The sequence below is a fragment of the Lygodium microphyllum genome, chromosome 5 (genome assembly GCF_053477565.2).
Source record: "Lygodium microphyllum isolate KBCC chromosome 5, Lygodium_microphyllum_v1.1.10, whole genome shotgun sequence".
Lineage (NCBI taxonomy): Eukaryota > Viridiplantae > Streptophyta > Polypodiopsida > Schizaeales > Lygodiaceae > Lygodium > Lygodium microphyllum.
Window position 1 is genome coordinate 142,230,304 of NC_141139.1, and position 17,033 is coordinate 142,247,336.

The window sequence follows — 17,033 nt, forward strand, 5'->3', positions numbered from 1 at the left end:
TAGGCAATTATGCAATGTTTGACTTAGTAGACCCATTTCCTGATGTTGTATATTATCTATACTTTGTGTACATTGTATTATGTGGGAAAGAAGAAAGAAAAAATAGCAAGAAAATGTTTTGGGCCTCCATCTCTCTTCTTGCATTCTTGAGTGAGCTTCTCCTTGCATGTATTGTGTATGTTCGATGCAACAACTCAAGAATGTCCCCCCACCACACAATTCATGACACACTTTAAGGTTAAGAATAACTTTTCCAAAGCAAGAGGGAATGCTACCAATGTTATCAAAACCCTCACTTTTTTCCAAGAAGTGATTTGAGGATGAAAGTTGCATGGTTGAAAAGGCCACTTTGAAAATATCTATATGGTTATATTTTAAGCACCATCTAGATGATAATGATGTGACATTGTTGACATGGTGGATCAAGCACCCTTCTTACATGATATAGCACTAGTGACATGATTGGCTACTAACAATACAAATTCTACCTTCTAAGATAAAAAACTAAAGAAAGCACAAAGCTTGAAAGCCATGCAAAAGATAGTATAAGCAAAGTGTAGTTATATAGGAGCAGTAAGTCTTCAAACACTGAGGAAGAGATTTGGATATGAGAGCTCAAGCTAAGGATGCACCTTAGGGATTCATGGAAGAAGAGATTGTGTTGTTCTTAGTCTTGAACTCATCTACACCTAAGGATGGTTTGCAATGCCCTCTCTCCCTCTCTCTCTCTCTCTAATAGGGAAAAGTACTTGCTACTACTAGAAAACAATCCTCTATCTACTTTTCTTGAATGGCCTAACTTTAGCTTCCATGAGGAAACAAGACTAAGGTTTTAAGGGGAAATAGGATAATGGTTTCATGGGAAACAAGCCTACGTTTTTAAGGAAACAACCCATTGGCTTTAGGTGTAAACAACTCTTTGGTTCCATGAGGAGAAAGGTTATATGTGAGCTATTGTTTTAGGAAAGAACCCCTACTATTTGAAAAAGGGTTTAAGGATACATGTCTAAGATGGAGAGAACCTTTGGAATGTAGGTGTGGTAAATCCATGCCTAGTGTATGGTTTGTTGTGTTGGGGGATTACCATTTTCCAAGCAAAATCTTCTAAGCATACAAGCTTTGGATCAGAGCTTGATCGTGAAGCTTGGCCCGACAGCCTGGATTGAAGACCTAAAGCTTGGAGCTTCAATGCCAGCCATGGCTTATTCCCCTCGAGGTAAGATTTCATCTCTCGCCTCTCCCCAGCCCTCATAGGCTCTTTGTAGGTGTTCCTCAGCTTCATTGGGCACCTTGCATGCCCCCATTTGCTCCCTTATCCTTAGCATAACCAGTAGGCCCCACAGTAGCAGCTCACTTTTTTTGCGTCTGTTTCAAAATCTGACTCAAAAATCCCATTTTTTCTTATATCTTAGGCATCCGGAACCCGATTTAGGCAAGGTAAGAGTCTAACTTGGAGTTTTGGCACGCTCCCGATGCAATGGCGATGTCAAATCTGCCAATTTATGATCACAGAATGTTTTACAACAGATCTAGGTTGATTTACAATAAGAAAATGTCATGCTCTTGGCTTATGTGATGCTCTCGAGGCTTGGTATTTGATGCCAAGATGCTTTGGGGATGTTTGCCCAATGTTTTGAGATGCTTTTGGGGCTGAATTTGCTCAACCATTGACTGTTTTACACAGTCCATAGGCAGCCCAAAATAGGGTAGTCCCCCTGTCATTACATTTTACGCTTATGCTACATGGTTATTTGAGGTTATGTACTGATATATTTTTACGTATGACATATGAGCCTATGTTACGTAGATGTATTCTCCTTGGTTATGGAGATGGTGCCTATAGATTATGGGATTTGGATGCCCAACAGGTCATATGCCGCCGTCATGCTGTCTTTTATGAGACGCAGACACCTCTCATGCCTCTTGATGAGTGTTCAATACGCTTTACTGCTGATTTTACAGCAGCTACAGTGCCATTACAACAAGCTGTTTATGCTGAAAATGAGGCACTTATTGGCCCAGATGACGTAGCTATGCATGGCAGTCTGGGTCAGGATGTTGGTGGTTAGTTGTTAGACCTCTTATAGGCTCATGAGAGCCATTTTCTTGTAGTTTTGTAGGTTGGACAGCTAGCCATATGTCAGTTTTCTGCTTCGCTGAGGCCACATGTAGTCTTGAGACCCTGTTGGACAAGTGTTCGGGATGTTGGCCCTCTTTCAGTGATTGACTCTAGAGAGTTTGACTACTCTCTGCTATCTTGTATGTGTCACGCTGATGCTATACGCGACTATGATGCTTTACAGTTGTGCACTGATGAGTTGTGCTTACTTCATGAGAAGCTTGCACAGCTCGCTTTTCGATTGGGCCTTGGGTGAGATGTCATGATTCCTCACCTTGTCTTTTCTTTTCTTTGTTTTCACTCCCTAGCCACATTGGCCTTTTAGTGGGAGGTTGTTGGGGTAAAAGGCCCTTGGGCCTACCCGTGTACAATGACCGCCCATATTCTTTATTCATATATATATATGATAGTGCAATAAGGCTGTCTACACACTTTTGGACAGCACCTACATTGTGTGTGCTCTTATCTCACGCATCTTCCTCTTCTCCTTCTCCACTGCCATTGTATCCCTTTAGTGATTTGAGAAATCACTTTGAAATACTTTAATGGTGATAAAATAAGGTATAAAAGGTATGTGACAACACAAAGATTTACGAGATGTTCAAGTAATGATGAGTGAGCTTTTTTTTATAAGAAAGTATATGCCAAAATTAAGCATATAGTGCATAAAGCATGTGTCAGGAAGACATACTTATATTATGCTAAAATGTAACCCTCTCAAAAATTTCATTATGGTGTAGTCAAAGGTCTTGTTTGGAAACAATTTGGTGAGTGTTGCTACACATAGGTTGAGAGACTATGGGTAATTGAAGTAGCCTTGATCAGAGAGAGGAGCAAAAATGAACTCCACTTCATGGATCTCATCATAGATGACTTGTCCAAGGAGACTAACCAAACCTTAATCACCTTCCAGGAGAGTTCAATTGTAGGATTCAAAGTGTGAGAAACATTTAATGTGGACAAGGTTGGAACTATTTTGAGATCACAAAGGAACATGAGGCTATACAAAAACTAGTCGAGAGTGCTCATGGAGGAGATTAGTTTTGATATCAATCTTGCTTTTGATCACGCATTACATCTTTTCTCCATAGCTCGAGATTATAGATTCCTAGCAAGTTTGAAGTCCTCTTCTATGCCGGCCAAGTCCCCTAGCCTTGTTTTGAAATCAAGCATTTCTAGTCATTTTAGGAAATACTACAAGAGGCACCAAATTTTGATGTCAATATATGTTTGTGAGCCATTGCAAGAGTGCTCTAACTTCCTTGTCTACTTCATTTTCCCTTGTATTAGATGTTGTTGAAATATTTTGTTTCTCGGTTTGTTTTCATTGTCCTTTAGTTTATTGAAGGACAATTCAGTAATCATTCATAAACACCCATATGCCTCGATTAACTACTGATCCATCAATGTTGCCTACTTGTTGTTGCACCTGTTGTCCCACGAGATGTATAATGTGTTAGATATGCTCAATGTCCCACCCTCATAAGATGCCATCAATGATTTATGGTGCTCTAAGTTGTAAGGCCCCCATTATGAGGAGAAGCCATGTGTGAGCCCAAGGGTCTTGACTTGTATGTCAAATGAGGTCTATGTGATCAGATGGCAAAAATATGACTTGCATGAATCTAGCCTTTGGCTTAGATATAGTTATGTTGGTAGTAACTTAAGGCACAAAAAAGCATTGAGTTTCAGGGTGTGGGAGTTATTATAAATCCCTATTTTGGGATCCAAGGGTCGTGGAAGTGGCCCCTAGTAGCTAGGGGGTCTTGGGGGGCAAGTGGCCCTCTTGATGGGGTTTGGGAGCAGCAGCCCTGACTCAATGGTAAAGAAAACATTCCCTAGCCGATTAGGAAAGGTTTGTAATATGGTTGAATATGTCGACTAGACTACCTTTCCATTCTATAAAAGGAAGACTTCTCCAAAGCCATGTCAATCTACCTTTCATCCAGTCGAGTTTTTCCAGCTACCCTTAAGCTCTTTGTATATTATTTGTCTAAATTGCCATCTAAGCTTCACAGTGGAAACACACAGGTGGATAGAGCCATCTTTGTATCGGTTCATTTGAGATTAAAACAGTTTATGTTTTTCTCGTATTTACTATGTGTTCTCTACTCCTTACTTAGATTATGTCTATTATATTGTGTAATTTTCTACATAGTATTAGAGCCTAGGGGGCTCAGAGGAGTGAAGAGTATGCAGGAGACAAGAGCTTCAATATTAAAGAGAAAAAATGATGTTGCTTGTATTAGGTAGAAACATTTGGTCATATTGCTACTATACCAACAATTCCAACACTAAGGATTCATCCACTAATCTTCAACAAAGGCAGGTTAGATGGTACAAACTACAATTTTGTGGAAGTTTAAAGTTACAACTATGCTTGATTCTTATGAGCTTCTAGAGATGGTGTTGGAGACTGATCCAAAACTGCAACCCACCCTGACCCATCAATTCAAGTGTTATGATTCCTCTGAATGCAAATCTTCTATGGGCTTGCAAATGAAGAAACATAGATGCATTGTGTGCCTTAGTTACGAGCTATTTTGAGAGTGTTTTGACCTTGATTCAGTATACAACTAAGGTATTAGATGCTTGGAACGTACTGAGTTAGTATGAAATGCAAAATCAAATAATGATTTAGAACTTGGATAATAGACTAGTAGCAGAGAAGTTTGTTGAAGGAGAGACAATTGAAGCATTCATCACTCAGATCAAGAATCTACACGATCAGATGGCTGGCGTTGGGATACAAAAGACTAGTAAGGAGCTAGCTCAAAGGTGCCATTGGATTCGTACACCAATCAAGATTTGGTAACTATCAAAAACACTTAGGTGAGACCTTAAGCTTTGATGTTTGAGGAATTTTATGTACTACTAATGACAAAGGAGTTGTGGCTTAAAGCTTGAGAAGGTAGCAACAATGGAGATGTTGTATTCTCCGTCAATGTGAAAGGCAAAGGTGGTTGCTCTACCAACAACAGTGACAAAAAAAGGGTGGTAAGAAAAAGTTTCAAAGATAGTGCTTCTATTACAAGAAGAAAGTACATGCAATTGTAGATTATCATGTTAGACAGGTAAATGAAAAAAACAGTATCTTGAAGACTGAAGGGAAGGAGATAGCCAATATGGCTAAAGCAGAGTTAGAGTTATTTATGGAGACTATTGAGGAAGTATGTTCCGATGCAAAAGATATGTACCATTGACTCATGGATATTGGATATTGGCACCTTCTATCACATGACCAATAAGAAATGCCTATATAGTTCTATAAAGCCTCTACATCATTGTGACAGTTGGAATGATGCAAAATGCCCCGATGAGAGCATAAGTACTATTTTTTTAAATTGTTGCAAATGGTAAACTAAAAAATCTTTCAAATGTGTTGTATATTCCAAAGATTAAGATAAATTTGCTATTAGTTTTTTCTATAACGAGTCTTGGCCATGAGGTGAGATTCACCAAGATAAGTGCACAAATTATTGACAATAATGGAAATTTTGCTGACCAAGGAGAAAGAATGAATAACTTGTGTGAGCTAATTGCTCTTACAACCACTGTTGATGTGGGCACAAGTAAAATTTGGTATGAAAGATTTGGTTGCATTAGTTTTTTAGTATTAAAGGAGATACATAAGTAAGGTATAGTTGCTTACCTACATGCAGTAACCAAAATGAAGGAATCATGTGAAGCTTGTATGATGGATAAGTAACAGAGATACATTTTTACAAGAAAATAAAAATAGAGCGAAGACTCCTCTAAAGTTAGTGTATGCTAACTTATGCGGTAAAATGCCTACACAATCCTTGGGAGAAGTTTTTTGTTTTATGTTTATTATCAATGACTATAGTATGAAGATGTGGGTGTATTTTCTTTGTGATAACACTCAAGCTTTTGATAAGTTTAAAGGATGGCTAAAAGTTATTGAGAATAAAACATGGCAAAGTGTGAAGAAGTTTAGAAGAGATGGTGGTGGTGAGTTTAACTCAAAGGAGTTTGAAGATTTTTGTAAGAGCAAAGAGATTAAGCATCAATTGATGATACCTCATACACCTCAGTAGAATGGTGTAGTTGAACGTCGAAATCGCATCATTGTAGAAATAGCAAGATACATGCTTAAGGACAAGGGTTTGCCTAACCAATTTTCGGCAGAAGTTATTAATATTACAATCTACATTCTCAATTAGAGTTGCACAAAGGCTCTTAAGGACAGAACTCCTCATGAGACCTATTTTGATAAGAAACCATCTATCTTATACTTTAGAAATTTTAGATGTGAATGTAATGCATATATTTCAAATGATAAGTGAAACAATTTAAAACAAAAAAGTATAAAATGTATCTTTTTGGGTTATAGTGATGAACAAAAGGCTTACAAATTGTGTGACCAAGAGACAAAGAAGATCACAGTAGTGAGCTGTGATGTGGTGTTTAAGAAATAGTTATATATAGTGGAGAAGAATATAAATTCTTTCACTTTATCATCTAACGAAGTAGTTTACTATGAACCTATCTCAAGAGCTATCCCTACCTAAAAGGAAGTATCATCTTTGGATGATGAGGAAAAAGTTTACCAACCTAGAATCATGCTAGCAGAAAAGCCATTGTCGCAATGGGTGAAGTAGCTCTATGATCGTAAAAATCCTATGCCTAACACTCTTGAGAAAAAGCCAAATGGACCAAGGAGGTCTCTGAGAATAGAGGAGCACAAACATGCTTCTATTCACATAGTGACTATGCCTTGATAGTTGAGATTATGAGAGAAGTAAAGAAACCAATCGACTTGGAAGAAACACTTGTCGATCCAGCATGGAAAGTAGCTATGCAAGATAAATATGACAGTATAATGAATAATGATACTTGGGAGCTAGTAGATTGACTAGAAAAGAGAAAGATTATTGGCACCAATTAGATTTGGAAAGTAGAGTATAAGATTGATGAAAGCTTAGAAGAGTATAAAGCCACATTAGTTACACATAGATTTTCGCAAGTTAAAGAATTTAGGTTTCAAAAATCATTGGCTTGAACTGCTAGAATGACCACTATTCACACCATACTTGCAATGGTTGCTCATAAGAAGTGGCCAATTTATCAAATGGATGTTAAATCAACATTCTTGAATGGTGTACTCAAGTAAAAGATGTACGTGGCTCAACCATCACAGTTTGAGAGTTCCCATTCTGAGAACAAAGTTTGTAAGATAAGAAAACATTGTATAGACTAAAACAAACCCCTCAAGCATGATACCAATAGATAGATAAATTCTTTTTAGGCTTGAATTTTAAAAATTGTGTCAAATACTAGTATGTTTATAGGAATGACAAAAAGTATATTGTGATTGTCTTATATATAGACAACCTTCTTATTATATGTGACTATAAAGATATGATTCATTAGACTCCAAAGGCTTTGAGCTCTGAGTTTGAAATGACAAACTTGAAATGTTATACTATTGTTAAAAAATTGAAGTGTGCAAAAATTTTATTTCTTAAAGTATGTATAGGAGATCTTAAAAGCATTTAACATGATCGAGTGTAAGGAGACAACTATACCTATGGAGGTTAGAATAAAGTCATCCATTAAGGATACATCAAAGACTAGTAGACATTGGGAGGTACAGGAGGTTGGTTGGCAGCCTCATCTACTTGTGCAACACCAGGCTACATATTAGTTTACTGTTAGTGTTTTGAGCAGGTTCTTAAGGGCTATACAAGGAAGACCCCTCTAAAGCCATTGTCAATTTATATTTCACCTAGTCAGAGTTCTTTCAGTTTTCCTTAGGCTCTTCGCCTATCATCTATTTGGATCGCTATCTAAGCCTCACAATGGAAGCGAATAGGTAGACAAAGCTATCTTTATATCAGTTCATTTGAGATTAAAGTAGTTTCTGATATTCTCATATTTGTTATGTGTTCTTTACTCCTTGCTCAGATTCTGCCCATTGCACCATGTAATTTTCTACACAATGCTCATTGAAACTGGGTACTAGCTGGTGTTGGTGTTCACACAAGATTGAGGATCTGGATCAAGACTAGATTATATAGGATTCTAGAACTCAGTAAGTTGGACTTGCCAAAAATGAACAATATTTTCGATGTTCTGGCTACTCATGCCTAAGTAGCTTGTATACTCGTGATGTGACCAGGCTGCCTGAGTGAACCATCAGATTAATGTCTGTGTGGCAAGAGCTAGGTGCTTGAAGCCCACAATCCACTATCTTGCATGGTCTCTGACCCCTCCATCCTTGATCAATGAATCTGGTCGAATTCAGGTAGAACTTTACAAGAATAATGGTAAGCTGTTACAATAATACCAGTTCCCACCTAAGATGAGTAAGAGGCATGATCAAAAGCATGCCTGTATATATATGATCATAGTATAAAAGAATGAAAAGGTGAATAATTCATTTAGTTGGCATTGCTAGAAGCTTTGCTGGTCTGCTTTTCAACTCCAAGGTACAAGCAGCTACCCAGCTGCATTGAGAAAATTGAGCTGTAGCTTCCACAGTTCTGTGGAATCACAGGCAGGCTGCTGTTTAGACTACATGTCTCTAGGCAAACAATTAAATGTCTGCCTGAATGAAAGTTCCTGTGAAAATATGAACTGTGTATCTGTTGTCTTTAGGCAATCAGCCCAATGCAGCTGAATCCTAGTACCCCAGAAATGTGGAGGATGGGATGGCTTAAGAGTTGTATAGTTTAGGTGGGCATTAGATTGTTCCTCCTCTATCACCAATTTTGCAGCTAGCATCTACCAGCTCCTGCACTGCAAACCAACCTCCTTGTCCAACTTAATCAGGTTCCCAAACCAGGTCTGATTCTGGCACATATCCTTTTTTTTTGACAGCTTTGCCTAGTCTTGTTAACTTGCCAAAGCCTGCTAATACATTCCTCTGGCTTTGCACATTGACAATAAATTCGTGGACCTCAGCATTGACCTCAACACATGCTCTCCCTGGCTTTTTCCAGGCACCTTTACGATTTCTCATCTCCTGTATCCTGTCCACAATCTCCCACAAGTGAGCATCAGAATACATCTTGGAAATTAGCATGTACCCTGAAGCATCAATTGGATCAAGTTCCATGACCTCATTATAGCAATGCTTCCCAAGTGACAAGTTCCCATAATTTCTGCAGCCAGACAACAAAGCTAACCAGCCAGTAACATCTGGGGATGTAGGCATACACTGGAGCAAATCTTGAGCTTCATTCAAGTATCCTGCGCGACAAAGGAGATCCACCAAACAGTTGTAGTGCTTTAAAGAGGGTAAAATACCATAGTCCTCTCTCATAGATGTGAAGAACTGACGGCCTTCTTCCAAAAGGCCAGCATGGCTGCAAGCAACAAGAATACTGAGAAAAACTACACTGTCTGGCTTTATGCCTTGCTGTTGCATAACTTGAATCCAATCAGTGTCTATCATTCTATTTGTGTGTGTTGCAAAACCTGCAATGACAGCACCCCATGAAACAACATTGCTTCCTGGCAGCTTGTGCAAGATGTTGTATGCATCCTCAAAATGCCCACATTTTGCATACATATCAACTAGTGCAGTTCCAACATCTACATCTGACTCATAACCAGCCAAAACTATTTGCTTGTGCATCAACCTTCCCTGCACCAATGCTCCAGCCAAAAGACATGCTTTGATAGAAGACAGAAAAACGATTATGTCAGGTTTTATGCCCTCTTGCAGCATTTTCTCAAAAAGATCAAGGGCAGAAACACCATCCTCATGCAGAACATAACCTGCAATCATTGTACTCCATGAAACCACATCTCGGTTCAATAATTTGAAAAAAATAGTACGTGCCTCATCAAGACACCCGTACGTTACGTACATGTCCACCAAAGTACTTCCTATTGACACATCAGTTTCAAATCCAATTTCCATGATCCAGCTCTGTATGAGCATGCCTTGATTGATGAGCTGTGTGCGAATACATGCTTTCAAAATACAGAGACATATGGCTTTGCTTGGTGTCAAGCCCTCATGCAGCATCTTTAAGAGAAGTTCAAAAGCAGTATCAAAATGCTCATACTCTACATATCCAGCAATCAAGGCACCCCAGACCACTGTATCCCGGTGTGGCAGCATGTGAAAAACTTCATGTGCCTCACTCAAGCTTCCACAGTTTGAATACATATCAATAAGGGTACTCCCCACAATTGCATCACACTTATATTTGGTTCTTGAGACCTCCTCATGTATCAGCCTCCCCAGGCCTAAGGCATTTATATTTCCACATACCTTTAAAACACATGAATAGATCACTTCATCAGGCTTCAGGCCCTCTCCTTTTAATTCCTCAAACAAAGAAAGAGCATGAAGCGAATGGCCTTGCTCAGCATAGCATGAAATCACTGAACTCCATGACACCAAATCCCTCTCTGGCAACTTTTCAAACACTTGACATGCTTCACATACACTGCCACATTTGGCATACATGTACACAAGGCTACTGCCAACAATCACATCAGCATCAAAGGAACTTCTTAAAACGCGATCATGTGCAATTCTGCCATTCCTTAAATCTTGTGAGCTTGCACAAGCTTTTATCACATTTATCAACGTAGTTCCAGTTATCTTGATGCCCTTAATTTCCATTCTATGAAAGACTTCAAGACAAGAATGATAAAGCCCATGGTAGTTATATGCTCCAATCATTGCGTTCCAACTAGCCCAATTTGAATTATCCAAACTAGCAAACGTGTTATGGGCCTCATTCACACTTCTGCACCTTGCATACATGTCGATCAGGCTACATTCTATACCCACATCTGACTCATATCCCGCTTTTATAATTAGGTCATGGATTTGGTGGCCTTCCTGAAGAGCACCGATACTGCTACATGCTTTCAAGATACTATCAAATATTATTTCACTTATTTGTTCTTCTTTCTCTTGCATTTTGTTCAAAAGCTCAAATGCTTGAACATATTGAGCATTTTGTACATAACCAGTGATCAATGCTCCCCATGACATCACATTCTTGTTGGCCATCCCACAAAACACTTTGTGTGCATCCCTTGTACTCCCACATTTTGAATACATGTCAATTAGGCTGTTACCAACCCTTTGATCCACATCTAACCCACAGCTGATCACATGCCTGTGCATCACTTGTCCACAGTTAATGGTTGCTTGGCTGGCACAAGCTTTGAAAATGCACAGAAAGACTACTGCATTTGGCTTCACTCCATCCTCTTGCATTCTTTCAAAATAATCAAGAGCAAGATGGTTATGCCTGTGCTCCATCAACCCCCCAATTACTGCACCCCATGACACAACATCTCGATTTGGCATTCTATCAAATACATTACAAATTTCCTCTACACTTCCGCATTTTCCATACATATCAATGACTGCACTTCCAATTATGATATCTAATTCTAACCCACCCCTTACAATTTTCTCATGGATTGCCCTGCCCTCACATATATCTTTTATACTCCCACATGCTTTTAAGATGTGCAAGAAGGTGATTTTGACAGGCTTTATCTCTTCTTGCTGCATTTTATGAAACAAGGCAAGAGCTCCCTGACTATCCCCCAGCTTAACATGTGCTGCTATGATGGCATTCCATGTATACACACTAGGCTTTGGTACACGGCCAAATGATTCTTTTGCTTCTGATAAGCTCCCACATGATGCAAACATACGAACAAGGTGGTCTCCTAAAACAGTGATGGTATCAAGTCCCTTCTCAATCATCAAAGAGCACACCAGCCTGCCTAAAAGGAGATCCTTCCTCTTTGTACATTCCTGTAAGAGATGATATAATTCATCCCGTGAGAGAGAGATTCTCTGCAGATCAATACAGTTTACAGTCTGTGAAACCTTGCTACAACCATTGTCCACAAAAACATCAGATGGAACTCCAAAATGGCGGCAGGATCGAAGCATTCGAAATTTGGGATGAATGATTACATATGTCATATAGTCTTGTATTCTACATGTGTCATAGTTGCTTCATGTGCAAAGAATACTACCCGACATCTTTCTCAAGCTTTTTCCCGAGCAAAGGATGGGTACAGAGCATGAGCAGCTACATGGATTCAAAACTTTCACAGGAATCATTCTGTTTTTTCCTTTTTTTCACTTCTCAAACCATCATTGGTTGCGCAAATGCTACTCAAACGAGTATCAGGCATCATGCTGCGTTTTTCATGTCTCAAACGCCATGTGTTTTTAAAATGCTGGTTTGATTGACTGAAGCCCACTGAACTATGTCTGCATCTCCATAGTACTGGCTTGAGTTTCGCATGATAGGCATGTTTGTATGCCCATCCTGCATAACCATCTCCACAAGCGGAATACCAAACGTTACCTGTTGTTCTGCGTTGCCATGACACCTGCTTAGGTGCCATGATCATAACCACTCGCAAGCCAGTTCCACAGGTGACCTGTTTCATGGGGGCAATCAACATTCCCTTCAACACTGCCAACTGAGACCATTCAGCAAAGATTGTAAGTAAAGATTACTGTTGTATTCTACAATTCTGATCATACCGGAGACCTGTCAGTTGTCATGAATGGTGGCTCTTGCTCTTCTCAAGGGATTTACAGTCGTTGGTGCATGACAGGTCCATTTCTGACATAAAGGTCGCTTTCTCTTCTGATCACAAAAACATGAACACACGAGCCAGTGCACAGAGATGGAAGCCATTGATCTCTCAGATCCTGGCTGGGCCAGTCATCCAGCCAAACAGGTATCGAGCAGTGTTTACCAACAACATTAGCGAGTAGCTTAAAAGAGCTTTGATTTTTTCATAACCTCGTTTTTATGTGAGCATTGAGATTCTCAATGTCTGCAGTCGCGAATTTCAGCTTTGTACACTCACGGGTCATGAATTTCTTTGCTAAGAATTTTCTCAAACAACATCCATCCATGCACAAAGTGTCATCTAAATAAGAGTCCCTCATAATAAAGTGTCAATTAGTCTGTTAACATTGCCCTTTACGGCATATGCTTATTTACACAATGGTCTTGTGACAAGGTGGTGCAAGTACCAAATAAATTACCCACTATTAACTTCAGTTAAATGGTTCACTAAGCCTTGAAATGTGTGGATGTCTTGCTTTTTCGGAAAGGAGATTATTTTAGAAATTAAAAAAGAACAAAGGGTTCACACACACACACACATGGAACCTCTGTTTTTCATGCACATTAACTCCAATTCCAACATGGAGCACCTCCTCATTATTATTGCAGCTCGTCGTTCTGCTTATGTAGCTAACCTCTAGCATCCGAGGAGGATGAGAAAGAAAGAAAAAAATGAACCACAAATTGTGCCATCATTGGAGGTCCAGGCAAATTTCATCACAAGAAGACCATCAAAGAAGTTACTCAGGAAAGTGGCTCTTGAGAGCACACTCCATGCAAAGGATGAGCTTGAAAACAACCTTTCCCACCAATGCTACTTAAGTCTACAGTCCCAGCTTACCCTCCCTATAAGCCTCTGCCTCGCGAAACACTACAAACATAGCTACGTTGAACATAGTAGTGATATATGCCATCTTCACTCAACCTCGGGAATCACAGCCCCTCTTCAAGCAGCTTACAACACTAACAATGGACGGTTATGCTCTCTTTATGTCCATTCTTATCTAGCTTGTGAACAAATCACATCTAAAGTTGTACAACCACTCTCATATCTAGCTATTGTGGCTTGTTAGATGGTTGATCAGTTTCTTTATTGCTAATGTGGACAATTTGTGCCTTTGTTTGATGTGGTGCATCGTTAGAGGTAACCTAAGCCAGTTGAATTTGTGGCTTTTTATTCACATGTTGGATATACTGTGAAGCAATTTCAGCTAGATGGTGAGCAATTTCAGTCTTTTAATGATCACACTTTTCACCTACCTACGGCTCTTATTAGATCATTTCATGACAAAGGACCTTGTGCTACATGACTTGAGGTAGGAAGAGGTGCCTTTTTATCCAAAAATGCTTAGAGAACATTTCCAGGACTCCCTAAAATAGGCTATCATCTCTTGTAATACATAGCTTTCATCCCATAGTTCAAGCCCATTTGGAAAGATCTACTATTAAATCCTTCTACTTTCCATGTGCAAGAATTTGAAGACATAAAACAATTATACACTATTCGCACATCTAGTTGGTATATAACTTCTCGCTTAACCCTTGAGATGGAGGCACAAATCAAGTTTCTACCCATATTTGTGCACATGGGGAATCAGAGGTGTTATTAGTCATGGTTTGCCCAACGATTCTTGTCAATGCTAGGTAGTAAGACTTTGGTGTGTGATTTGATTTGCTTCATATGTTGTTCCCATCATCCATCTAACCAAATCCTTTAATTTGACATTGTACCAAGCTGGTGGGTGGTTGTTGCAATGTTGTAAAAGACATGAGGTTGAGGCAAATGCAAAGTTGGCATTGCTTTATGACAAACTATTCTTCAGAACTAAGACAAACAACATAATGAATATTGAGCCTACTTATTGTTCGTGGTGTACTCAATTCCAAAGTATATGGATATTGGACACTCTCTATTATAATGTATTTCTCTACATCGACAACTATGATCCTTTTAGAAAAGACTTGCTTTTGCATGGTGTGATAGCATTTGGTATGGAAGGAAGTTGTATGGTCCCTGAAGCCTCTTTTGTCCAGTTCATATGTTGCCTTTGGGCTAAAGTAGAAGATTACCAACTATTTTCCAACATATGAAAAAGCAAACACTTTCAAGGCTAGCATGCTCCATTTGAAAGTGTTAATCACTATGTTTCTCTAGTCAAGAAAGGTAGTTTGTTCAAATTTGAGAAATAATTTTTGACTAATGATGTTCAAGGTCTAGATGCCATTGTCATAGCTAAGCGAAAGCAACAAATAGTAGGTTCAAAGTTTGCAAACCAATCTGACTACAATAATTTGGTCCAACCACCATCTTCTAAGAAAAGGTGTGTCAAGGTGGTAATAGTTGAAAACCTTTTGGGAGTATTGACCAGGTCTTAACATGAGGTAGTTAATGTGCTAGAAAAGCTATTGAAATCAATAGTATAATCAAGATGGATAGCAAATCTCCAACTTCAAACAAAACTGGTTCTAATATTCTAGCTAATTGTGATGAGGAAAAAAGCATGGACTTCATTTGCCAACTATCTGATATTTTGAAAGAAAGTGGTCATGGGTTATTTATGTCACTATTTAGCTTTTCAACGCATTGCCTTGAAGCTAATCAAGTAAATTCATTGACATCCGTTGTCCTTAGAATGTACCTGCAGTCATAGCATCTGTTACTATTGAAAATGCTCTCATTTTGGGACAAAAAGGGATTGGCAGTTCTAGGGCCCATATTCTTTGTTACTTGTCTAGGCTTATGGAGGACTAGGATGCTTTGATAGCCTTAGTGCCTCCAAGTTGTAGTAGCCAAGAGGATACACATGCAGGAGTTGGCTTAGGAATGACTATGTATTTGAGTAGCTTTCACAAGCATTTGTACAGTAGGGGATTGCATATGCATTGTCATGGCACTTAGGTCTTGAGGAGGTGTCTAATGAAAAATCAGGAGAAACAATTGTGATCAACTTAGATCTAAAGGCCAATATCAAGCTTGTTTTTGCCGGTCAAATCTAAGAGGTTCTTTCAAAGGTTACAAGGGTGATCTTAAGTGTGTTTCAAAAATATCATTGCATTGTGCTTAGGGTATCAACTACACTAAAGCTAGGAGTTTTGGTGAATGAAACCAAAGTAGTGGAACTCTACATTTGGCAACCAAAGCTGAAAGTGGAAATGAGTTGGTTATGGTGCTACTAAAGGACTTAAAAACATGCATAACTTGGAATGTTAATAGGCTTTGAGGAGTGCTTCTTGTTGCCTTTAGTCACCTCCTAGAGCTATCCGAAGGGAGAGAACAAATGCTTAAATTGGTAATATTTGTTTTCTACTAAGAGTTATTCAAATTGGAATGTAAACTGAGTCTTAATGAGGTTTCAGTCTTTGGTCAAATTTTGGTGTCATTAGAAATCTCACTTAAGTGGGATTGCTATGGGTAGCAAGCTTTGTGCCAATTGCTTATTGTAGAGTTGCAAGTTGTTGTGCCTACCTTTGCTACAGACTTTGTCAAAGCTTGTGCTGTCTTCTTGAAATCTTCACTGCATCTCTATGCCATATCTGGTATCCTCCTCTTCCTTAAATTGTAGTGGCCCACACACATCCCTAGCGATGACAATGTTGTTTCTACCCCCAAGACTTTGGAAGGCTAGGTCTTGTAGCATTTGCAACTTGGCTATCATTGGATGCAAGAAATTTATCTACTTGCTTAAACGCTTCAATTCTATCCAACCTAGAGGTATGTAATAAATTGGATAAGAAGTTCTTCTCAATAGATGAGAATACTTCACCCATCTTCTTAAAATTTTCAAACCTAGAGGGCTTTTTAAAAGCAAGAAGTTGGATTGTTAACCGTCAGACAAACAAGGTGGAAAATCTGGAAAAGCTAAAGCAGAAGACAAAAGCCAAGGCAAAGTGAAACGGAAGACGAAGGCGCACTAATAAAAATCTAGAAACACAAGTAGCACAGAAAAGTCCTAAATAAGGGAAAAAGGTGCACAAGGAAAAGTGCAAGTCAATCCTTTTGTAAAAGAGCGCAAGCGCATCATGCTTTAATTTAAGGAGCGCTGGCTTTCACCTGTGCAATTTGTAAATGTAGACGAGCGGTGGAAAGGAAGCTAGGAAGATAGAAGAACAATGGGAAAAAGAGCCTAGGCCACGGCCGGCAATGTAAAAAAGGGGATAAGGGGATGATCGCCCAAAAGGGATTTAGGGTTTTGTATATAAAGTTGAAAAGTGAATGAGAAGCTCATTCTTGTGTGTGGCCAAAAGTGGCTCTCCTCTTCTTCTTCTTCTTCTTCTTCTTGCTTGCTTGAGCTTGTGCTTGAGAGAGGGAG

At 39.1% G+C, this 17,033-nt stretch overlaps 1 protein-coding gene across 1 annotated transcript; it reads right to left on the bottom strand.

The window, feature by feature from the left end:
* Positions 1–7,747: 7,747 nt before the first annotated feature.
* On the bottom strand, positions 7,748–12,995 carry LOC148036473 (pentatricopeptide repeat-containing protein At5g27110-like). The gene is made up of 2 exons (XM_087678464.1): positions 12,630–12,995; positions 7,748–12,523 (listed from the first exon to the last, which is right to left on the bottom strand). The coding sequence occupies exon 2, from the start codon at positions 12,054–12,056 to the stop codon at positions 8,907–8,909; it is 3,150 nt and encodes a 1,049-aa protein (XP_087534590.1). The 5' UTR covers positions 12,057–12,523; positions 12,630–12,995; the 3' UTR covers positions 7,748–8,906.
* Between the last annotated feature and the right edge of the window lie 4,038 nt (positions 12,996–17,033).

What these genes read in the sequence shown, in the direction of transcription:
- LOC148036473 (XM_087678464.1), bottom strand. Translation starts at nt 12,056, where the DNA reads ATGACATATGTAATCATTCATCCCAAATTTCGAATGCTTCGATCCTGC.